The sequence below is a fragment of the Serinus canaria genome, chromosome 3 (genome assembly GCF_022539315.1).
Source record: "Serinus canaria isolate serCan28SL12 chromosome 3, serCan2020, whole genome shotgun sequence".
Classification (NCBI taxonomy): domain Eukaryota; kingdom Metazoa; phylum Chordata; class Aves; order Passeriformes; family Fringillidae; genus Serinus; species Serinus canaria.
Window position 1 is genome coordinate 25469424 of NC_066316.1, and position 10722 is coordinate 25480145.

Genomic DNA, 10722 nt, shown 5'->3' on the forward strand with positions numbered 1-10722 from the left:
CTATATACACCACTGTCAATGGTACTCCAGTTGCCTCTTTGAGAGCTGGTATTTACAAGGGGTTTGAAAGAACCCCTTTCCAAATCTCTCACCATGACTGCAACAATAGGTCATACTCACCAGTCAGGCTGCATTTCTGTAATTGCTTTAAGAATAAGGATTTCTTCCACCAAGTCCTGCTAACTCCCCAGGTGCTGAACTTTTGGGACATCCTTGTTTTAGTCATAAGAACCCAATTCACACTTGTCCCTCACTGTGTGCTCATTTCTGCTGTAGGATGGGAAATTAGAGAGAAACTTTTTAATGAGCTGCTGTTACCTTCTTCTGTAGAGCTGGAGATTTCAGGTGAATCGTCCCTTTCACTTCTTGTGATTGTTCTTTTGTGAAAGTCAAAGAGTTGCATTACTGCAGACATTCACTGTGCTTTGCTCACAGTCATCATTAAACATCTACTCCAAATGAAACAACCCTTAAATGACAGCCTTACATTTTGGCTTGCCTCATATTTGCAGATGGAGACAGACCCCCTGAAAAGAGAAGTTTATTACTTGCTTTGCAATGCTCTTGTAGTGAACAGTTTACTCACAATTTTTGTGCTATGAGTTCTAAATTCCATCTTGAATTTTATTTTAAGATACAGGTTAGTATAAGAAATATTTGGAGTAAACAGGAGAGGTCATGACTTGGTGTTTACATAGACCATAGCTGTGTACCATTTCCCAAGGAGTCAGCTCTTCCAAGTCTCTGCGCTTCTCCTTCCTCAACATCATTTCCCCAGTCTCCCTACCCACACATGCCCAGATGCTGAACAGCAAAACTGAAGTAAAATATTGAGGTTCAGCTCTAGAAAGCTCAACACAGCTCACTGCACAAGGCTCTGCCTCCCCCTGTTCTGTGGATATCATTTGATAAATCCTGGGATTTCAAGTGCATGTGAAGAAACAGCCCCACAGAACACAACTTAGGCTGTGGTTTCACAGGCATTTCAAGTCAATATAAAGTTGCCCTGATGGTGAAAGCAGAGTTCTGAGCCTCACGTAGCTCACACACTCCTGCCCTCCATCCTGCTTTTGTTGCACAGCCATAAAGCGATGGGACGAGTCCAGATCAGAGCATTAATCTAGCAGAAAACAAATTCCTGTCTTTTTTGAGTTAGTGCTCATTTGGATTGGCAAATCACTGCATTCCTCATCTAATCTGACCTTTAGAAAAAGTATCTGCTAACTCTGAATTCATCTCCTAAGATTTAAATTGTGCTGTTCAGCACTCTTAACACAGCAGCAGAACCAGCACTCTGGCTGGAACCCTCCCTGTCCCTGCTGCTGTGCCACTTCTGCAGCAGAGCCAAGTGGCATCCAGCACAAGGAACAATTTGCCCTCATCCAGGTGCAGGCACAGGACAGGCACAAACTGACCCAGGGCTCTGCTGCCCAAGGAGGAGGTATCTGGACATTCCCTTTGGCAGATGCCCACCCTTCCCACCACACTGCTGGGAGGCAGAAAGGCATCAGCCCAGCTCATGGACACTCCCAGGGCAGGCAGCTGGAAGAGCAAGAGCAAGAGTCCTCTTCTTCCTTCCCCATGCTCCCTCAGCCATGGGAAGAGTAAACCACTGCCCAAAGGCATCAGCAGGAGTACCGACCCTACCCAGAAGAGGAAGCCCAATTTCAGATTTGATGGTATTTAGGAGGTTCAGCACTGTACCTGTATGCCACAGCCAGCCAGAGCTCTGAGATCACTGCAGGGGCCAGAGCTACCTGCCATCCCCACCAGCAAAGCCACAATTTTAAAGCAATCAAAAATTAAGGTGAAAAATGTTCATCCACAGAAGACTCAGAAGGTTCACATACATAAGTGAACACAAGAAATCCAAAATAATGACAAAAACCAGTTGTTTGAGCTCCCCTACAATGAGGCAATGGTTTTCACAATGCTATTCAGCTCCCTCTGCATACAGTACAGGGAATCCTTTCCCAACATTTAGGTGCAGCTGAAGGCTAATCAAGATCTCATAAGTTACCAGGCCCCTTACTGTTATTGAATTTCCTTCCATTTCTTATCTTGAGTAGCTATTACGATTCCAGGTATTCAAGTGAACGTCATTCAGAAAAGATAAAGTAATAATCCATTGATATAGGACCCTTGTATTTAGATTTCAGCATACCCAGCTCCCTGTTTATGTTATTAACCATGGTAGGAAAAGGGGGTTTGAATTACCCTGTATTTCCTTCTCAGATGGTGTACAGAATAGAAATTACTCAGCAGATGTCATCTATCCCTCTTCAGCAACAGAGAGGAGATTTGTCAGGGTAATTTTCCCTAGTTTCCTGAGGAATGCAAATTTTGCAGGGTTCACCCCAAAATGCCTCCATTAACACATCCATTATAGCCCTTTGAAAGGAGAGATGAAATGACTCATATAAGTTTGACTAAGCTTTGAAACAAAAAAATTCTTTTTAGAGACAAGGCCCTCTAGACCTTAAGGGAGGAATCTCATTCCTCCACCCTCCTCTCCAATATTAAATTAATTTTAATAAAGGAATTAGACCTATTAACCAATGTTCTTTAGTACATGTGCTGCAAAACTCACACAACCTGCTAAATCTATGTCAGCTGATAACAAGTGTTTCCTTTAACACCGAGACTTCTCAGAAGATGCTGTGTTTTGCCATATAACCATTGCTTGATTTCCAGTAAACCAAACTATTCAGGGATACAGTCACATTAATCATTAATTAAACTCTGTGTTGAAATGAGCCTTCCTTTAAATGCTGGTGTGTGTTCAAATGGCACAAAAAGCACTCAAGGTTTGTGTGAGTGATTTATAACCACCAATATAAAAAAGAAGTTCTAACATGGGCACATCAAGAATTTCCCAAAGAACTACAAGGAAACAATGTTTCTTCAAACAAAACAAATCTATACAGGACGAGGGATAAACCAATCCAGCAGCTTGGTGGGGAGACACCTTGTCCTCCATCCCATCATTCCTGCCTCTGTCCAGGATGTGGGGCTCTTCCTCCTCCTCCTCCTCTCATGCACCAGCTCTGAAAATCATCAGACTCCTGACTGACCCACTTCAGGAGAAAACACCATTTTTTTTTCTGCCTGGTTAATAAAAAGCATCAACACCCAGGCAAATGTGGCAAGCAAGAGCTGGCTGGGGGCGAGGGGACCTTCTGGGGGCAGTGGACAGAGCACCCACCCACCCTGGGCCATGTGGTGTGAGCAGGGTGCCAGGATGCTCTCCCAGAGCAGCCTGAGCTGGCTCAGGGAATGGGTCAGAAAGGGCCAGGGAGGAACAGAGTGGAGAAACTGCTCCATCACCTTGAGTAAGCAACTTTCATCCCAATGCTTCACTTACTTCAGCAGACGAGCACTCAGGTCCCTGGCTGTGGTCATTCAGGATATTCCTGCCCCTCTCTGGACTGGTACCAACCTGCTGCACACTTGGCAAAGGGAAGAGGTAACTGTAGTTCAGATGCAATAAAGTGAGAAGCCCAGTATCTTCACCTTAAAACTCTGAGGATCTGAGTTTAAGCTGAAGGGTCAGAAAATTAAGTTTCAGTTTTCAGAGTTAATGTGCTGCTGAGGCTGTCTGTAGGCTCAGCAGGGAAAACCTGAAATGTCCTGTCTTAGTAATGACAGAACACCACTGCCTGAAGCTCCTTCAAATAATATTCACACTCAAGGTCAGCAAGAAGAGACAGACTACACAGTTATAAATATACAGTGGAAGTCCTTCAGCTTTAATGCTATAGTAGCAAAAGGAAAAAAATAAAAGCACATTTTGGTCATAAACATAACTAAAATCTCAGGCCTTCTTTGAAAACGAGGTTGTCAAATGCACCCTTTCTTTCAAAAAAATCACAGCTGCACACCCAATGATGGGATGGGGTGGGGGCAGTAAATGGAAGGAGGAAAATAGTTTCTTTTTCAAAGTAATGTGGAGTTGCACTGGACATTTAAATGATGCTCCAGAAAAAGGCTTCCCTCCCACCTGTGTATTAACCCCTGGTTTGCTGCATTCAGCAGTACAGCAGAGAGGAGCCAGCAGCCTATCAGCTCCACCTGTGGCCACCAGCTCCTCCCCTGGCCACCTGCCCTTGTGGACAAGTGACACAGCCCGTTCTGCATCCCCAGGCTCTATGCCTGAAATGAAGGGAACCCTGGGTTTAGTGGAATCAGCCCATGCTTCAACCAGGATGCAGCTGGTGAGGAGCAGCATCCCTCTGCTCCATGGCACTCTGCTGGGAGTGTGTTTGGTGGTGTGCAATCCCTCCACTCGGCATGAGTCACAGCACACCACCATACCTGACACAGGCAAGCTGAGAAAAGCCAAACAAATAAAAAGGCCCCAAGAAGCTGACAGGATTAGGGAATAAAAATCAAAACTACTAATTCAATACATTTGAAAATCCCCTAATGATCATACCAAACCATTTTAAATCAATCCCTATTTTGAGGCCTATACCATTACATCAGTTTCTACCAGTTCAAGACTCTGACACAATTCCTTTCAGGAATTTTATATAACTATAAAATAAAACAAACATGCAAGCCTTAGTCCTAACCAATGATTAGTAAAGGCCCCATTTTCCAGACATTTAAAGTATTTTTAAGTGCTCCAGTGATTAAGAGAGATATCACAACTCTGATGGGCAATAGCAGAAACCTTAGAGTTCCTTCTTAACACAAAGCTCTTGAAAAAAAACCAGTTTATTTTTTACACAGTATTAATCGATTTATTGCAATGTATCAGAAAGTTCTGAATGGCCTGACCAGCTTTACACGCTTTGCTGAATTTTGAAATGAAAGCAAGAGAACATTTGCTTAAGTCAACAACATAAGTCACCAGTTTAAAGGTTAACACTTGATTGTGCAGCACAAGAAACAGACGCTTTATCTTCCCAGTTCAAGGACTCGTGGATTTCTGAACAGCAGAACTGCAAGGGGCCAGACTGCAGCACACTCTGAGACACACACAGAGCAGGGTGCAGCACAGAGGGCCACTTGGGCAGGGAGCAGCTCGGGCCCAGCTGTCCCCACTCACTGGCATGCCAGCAGCCAGCTGGGGGACACCGCTGGGCCATCACCCCTCCTGTCCTGGCAGCAACTTTTTAACACACACAGCACTGGCACTGACACCAGCACGGTTGTGATTCATGTGGGGCAGCTGCTCTAAAGCTTCCAGAGCTCCTCTTCCAGCCAGGAGACACCAAAGCCAAGCCCAGCACCCTCACCAAGATGCCGTTCAACCAACAGAAAACCACAGGAAGGTGGAAGTACTGCACTGTTACAGCTGTCCCAGATAAGGGAAATATAGAAAATAAGGTCCTTATCTACTGTGGCAAGAAAAAGGCAGGCTCAGGGGAATGGGTGGGCGAGTGAGAGAAGCAAAAACTGTACCTAGAGAAGAAAGAAAATCTGAAATTAAATGAGGCATGCACTCCTTATATATGCAGTTTTAGTGTGAAAATTAATCTCAAAATCCCAAGAGTGAGTTAAGACATCAGCTTAAGACACCGGTCAAACCAACAGCCACTCTCTGTTCCTCCAAAACACTGGCATGGGTCTGCTCCTTGCAGCCAAAGCATCTGTACCAGGGATGCCTGGGGAAGGACCCATCAATGCTCAGTGCCACTGTGCAGACAGCAACAAAAAGAAGTTTGATCAGAAATCAGTCTGGGAATCAAAGGGAGCAATTCTGAGCCAAAATGTCAGACTGGATCCATTAAAAAAAGGTGATTGCTGTAGCCGGGCTGTGTTGTCATACATTGCTTACGTTTGTTTTAATTTTAAACTAAGTGTCAGTCCAAGGTTTGTTACACAAACATATGGCACTGGTATTACATTCTATCTTGTATTTATAGAAAGTGCTGTGGCGGCCCAGGCAGCGCAGAAATGCCATAATGTTAACAACATTTATTATTAGTATGACAAAAGAACAAAAATAAGCTGGTAGAAATCGTGACTTAAAAGTTTCAGGGACTGACTGGAATAGGGTGCCAAACTGTGGAGTTATTAGCTAAAATTCTTCCAGTATTAATTCTCACACAGTCCCCAGGCTGCCAAGTATTTAGTTATATAAATACAGCCTGGAAAAGGTAATTTGTTTAAAACCCAAGCCCTGAAAACTGATTAGCACATTTAATGCTAGCCCGATTAACACAGATATGCCCTCAGCTGGGTGATGGGAGCATTGAGGCAGAAGTCCGCATTCCTGTGAGTGAAGAGGAACAAAGCTTTTGGGACAAAGGGTAAACCTTAATTATGGCTTTTTATTACCCAAACTGCCATTTCCTCCTTACCCCAAACAAGGCAGGAAGGCTAATGGCACATTCACATAGCCCCATAAGCGATGTGATTGATAAATGCCACTGCTTGATTTTTCCACTCCAGCTGTTACGCTACAAGCAGCAGAGGTTTGATTCTCCATCCTTTAAAAAATAATAATAACTAAAAAGAAATTTGAAAAAAATTTAAAAAAAGAAAAGCAAAGCAGGATCAAGTACACCGCTGACATTCCCGAACCTTCTGGAAGTGTTTATTAACTTTGGCCACCGACCAGCGAGGGCTGCAGGAGCGGCCTGGAATGGCAGTGCAAACTGGTTAATCTGTAGCCAGACATATCTGTGATTGGGGGGGGGGGGTGGTGTTTAGCAATACTCCTGCCTGGCAGCCAGGGCTTCAGCACTTGGAAGGGTTACTGGGGTTGTTGATTTTTTTTTTCCAAAAAATTTTATTGGGAGAACTACAAAACATTTACAGTACAAAGTTTACAGTCTCACATAATCTGTAGTGAACTGACTCCCGAAAAATATATTACAACTCAAGTTGACTTATCCTTTAGTTACATTCAAAACATACTTCTGTTAAAGTAGTCCAAAAGAGTACATAGTGCTCAATCTGTACCTATGTACAAACAAAACTAAGCTACTGCTCATTCATCCACCGTCCAGGAAACTTTTGGAAAACTCCCAACTTTCTACATAAGGAAAAAAAAAATTACAGGTTTTGGAATTGAATAAACAAGATATGTTCCTGTATTATAGAAAGTTTCAGATCCAAAGATGGCCTCTGTTCTTATAAAATAGAGTGGCGAAATTTTGCTGTACTTAAAACCCATCCCTACATTCAAATTATCTCAAGCATTAGGAAAAATACTTATTTGGTTGAGAGATATTTAAGGCAAGCGTGGACCCTCGAGAAGGCACTGTGAGACATAATACTGGGACCCCCAATTATTGCTACATACTTTGAGACTATATCACAGTGTGATTCGTGGAGTTAGGCAACAAAAATACTTTTTGGTTATTTTTAACAACTCTGAATTAGATTTGCCACTTTGAAGTCTGATTGCTAAGTCAGTCTTTTTTTTCTTTCTCTCGTTTTTCAACTCGGACGGGCTACAACCATTTACATTCTAAAAAAAACCCATAGAAATTCCGCAAACTACTTCCACAGCATCGAGACCGATTTCTATAAAGAAACCATGCAATCTTTCAGATTTACGTAAACAAAGAAAGAAATTAATGAAATAAATATTACATACCATCTCTTAAATTAAGAATTTTACTCATTTACAATAAAATAACCAAGTGAAAGTTACAAAAAGGCATATATTACTGTGAAAAGAACACACTCCACATTTTGCCGATTAATAATGAAAATCATAATTTAACATAATAAAAGAATATATATCTATTGCTTTTCATCATACCCGATAAATACAGTATGAACAAATTACCAATGTATACTTTTCACAAGATAATAAATAAGTTAAATAGTTTCATATTGAGTTGTGTGCAGTGACTCATACATGCAATCAACTCAAACAGCTAAAAAAAAATTTTAAAAAATCAGCAGTTATTCTCCAACAATTACAAACTAAACTCAGTTGAGTGCTTCCAAATAAAGCAACAACAGAAAATTGTTCTAAAAGCCAAACATCCACTAAGTGGTGGCAATGGAACCAATATTAAACTTTGGAATGAAGGTTTTAGCATTTGTTATAATAATAATATATAGATATATATAAAAAAGAAGGTTGTTATCAAGGCATATTCTTGGCAGGATGTTGGATTTTTCTTTTTTTTTTTTCCTAAAAAAAAAGCTTATAGGTTTAGTATGTTCTGTGTTTTTATTTGAACTGGATTGAAAGACAAACTAGTTTGTAACTTTTTTTCTGTGTGTCTGCAGGATTGGAGGAGCTGGGCTGGCGAACCGGCGCTCCCCGGATTGTTTGTTGCTTTCTGGTGCTGTCTTTTCTAATGCTGTTTTTTTATTTTTCGAACACAGATGGAATGGCTGCTGCTGGTGCGTATCATAACTTGTCTCCAAAGAACGACAACAAAAAAAAACCCCGAAACAAAAATCCCCTTCTTCCAAGGTCTCTCTATAAAAATAGGTTTGTTCAGTTCGTGTCATTTGCCCTTTTGCAAAATGCTTTGTTTCTCGTTTTGTTCAGCTCTCGGTGTATAGATAGATAGATATATAAAATAAAACCAACCAAAAATAGAGAGGAAGGAGAGGTTTCGCTTTCTTCGTTCGGTAACTTACTTGCAGGGCCGCCGCGGGGCCCCCCCCGGCCGCTGCCCCGTCCTCCCTCAGTCGTCGGAGATGGAGAGGCGGCTGAAGATGGGCAGGCGGCGGCCCGAGTCCAGGCTGGGCGACTCGGAGCCGCTGAGGGAGCCGGAGCTGAGGGAGCCGCTCAGGTAACTCTCCCGGTCGGAGAGCGAGTCCGGCGGGCTGGGCGGCGCGTCAAAGACGGGCGACTCGGAGAGGCGGCGGAGGGGCTGGAAGCTGAAGGGCGGCGAGGCGGGGGGCGGCGGGCAGGCCCCGCCGGGCGGCGGCGGCTGCTGCTGGCAGCGGTAATAGGCGGCGGCGGCCGCGGCCGCGGCGGCGGCAGCGGCGAAGTTCTGGGTGTGGAGGGCGAGGGGGGCGATGAGGCTGCCCAGCTCCTGCCCCGAGAAGGCGAAAGCGTTGTTGGCGCAGGGTGGCGAGAGCAGCTCCTCGCAGTAAGAGGCGGAGGCGGGCGGCGGCGGCGTGCGCGAACCGCCGGGGCTCTCCAGCAGGGCGGCGTCCAGGCGGCCACCGGGCGGCGGCGGCGGCGGGGCGGTGCCGTGGGGGTGCGGGGGGTGATGGTGGTGGTGGTGGGCGGAGAAGCCGGAGAAGCTCAGGCTGTGGTGCAGCTTGGGCCGCTCGCCGCCGCCGCCGCGCGGGTGCCCGAAGCCGCCGCCGCCCAGCGGGTGCTCGCGGGGGGCGAAGGCGCGGAGGTCGCCGGTGCTGCCGGCGGGGTGCGGGGCCGCGTGGTGCGCGTGGTGGTGCGGCCCGGCCGCGGCGGCGGGCGGGGGGGCGGCCGTGCCCCCGCCGGGCGCCGGGCGGCGCTCGTCAGCGTTGTGGATGAAGTGGCAGCGCGGGCCGTAGGGGCAGAAGCCGATGGTGTGGAAGGTGCGGCAGAGCTCGGTCTTGTACTTGGGGTGGCGGGTGAGGCTGCGCAGCTCGTGGAAGCCGTGAGCGAACTGGCACTTCTCGCCGTACTTGCAGGCACCGCTCTCCTCGAAGGGGCGGCACAGCTCCGTCTTGTAGCGCGTCGAGTTGATGGGGGCCCCGCCGCCGCCGCCGGAGCCGCTCCCCTTGCCGGCCGCCTGCTGCTGCTGCTGAAGCTGCTGCATGAGATGCTGGCTGCGCTCGCCGTTCTCGCTGAAGGAGCGGTCCCGGAACTTGTTCTCCTTGTTGAGCAGGGCCGTGGGGCTGCTGCTGCCGCCGCCTCCGCCGGAGCCCGTCTCCTTCAGATTGCCGAACGAGGAGGAGGAGGACGACGACGACGAAGACGAGGATGTGGAAGAAGAGCTGGAACCGGTAGGGCTGGGGAACTTGGAGCCGCCGGCCAGCGCCGTCAGGTTGCTGGTCGAGTGCCGCCGCAGGAAGCCCGGCGCGAAGCTGGAGCTGGGAGGGGTCACCGGGGTCCCCACGGCTTTCTTGTCCAGCATGCTGCTGAGGTTGGTCAGGGACTTCTCCGTCTGCCGGGGCGGGGAGAGGGGAGGGGGTGGGGGAGACAGCGGGAGAGAGAGAGGGTGTTGCGGGTGACCGCCTGCCCACGGCCACGGCTCCCCACCGCCGCGGGAGTCGAGGCGGGGGTCGCGCCGCCCGACCGCCCCGCAAAGCGGGTCTGCCGGTAGCGCCGGCGGGGCAGGACAGCGCCGGGGAGAAGCCCCCGCGCCAACTCTGCTGCATTTGCAACTTTTTTCAAAAGTTCCTCCTATCAGCGCAACATGCGGGCAGGGGCTGCAGGGCGGCCCGGCTCCCCCGCGGCTACAGGACCAGCCCGCCCCGAACGCGGCCGCCGGGAAGCCATGGGGCGGCATTCCGGGGCTCGCAGCCTTGCGTCAGCCGCTGTCCCCGGCCGGCTGTCAGACCGTGACCCGCCCGCAGAGCCCGGCCCGGCACGGGCCTCCCGCCCCGCCGCGCTGCCCCGGTAGCCCGGAGCGTCGCTCTGCACATGGCGGCAGCGGCAGACCGCGTCCCGCCCAGCCAAACGCGCTCTTCCCTACCTTGCACAAGAAGTCAATGTCGTAGAAGGCAGATAAAAGTGTCGTCGACATTTCTAGATCCTGTAATGGTCGGATATACAGGAAGGACCGAAAGATCCCGCTCTCCTCGGAGGGTTTGGAAAAGCCACGACTAAATAGGAGAGGGCCGTCTGCTTGAGATCCGAAA

At 48.0% G+C, this 10722-nt stretch overlaps 1 protein-coding gene across 1 annotated transcript; it reads right to left on the reverse strand.

Annotated features, from left to right (window-relative positions):
- Nucleotides 1–4701: 4701 nt before the first annotated feature.
- ZFP36L2 (ZFP36 ring finger protein like 2) lies at nt 4702–10722 on the reverse strand. The gene is made up of 2 exons (XM_030235921.2): nt 10557–10722; nt 4702–10025 (listed from the first exon to the last, which is right to left on the reverse strand). Exons 1-2 carry the CDS (start codon nt 10605–10607, stop codon nt 8610–8612), a joined length of 1467 nt encoding a protein of 488 aa, XP_030091781.2. The 5' UTR covers nt 10608–10722; the 3' UTR covers nt 4702–8609.

Coding starts and splice junctions, on each gene's coding strand:
- ZFP36L2 (XM_030235921.2), bottom strand. CDS start 10,607: ATGTCGACGACACTTTTATCTGCCTTCTACGACATTGACTTCTTGTGC. Junction 10,026..10,556: donor ACATTGACTTCTTGTGCAAG/GTAGGGAAGAGC, acceptor CCGCCCCGGCAG/ACGGAGAAGTCCCTGACCAA.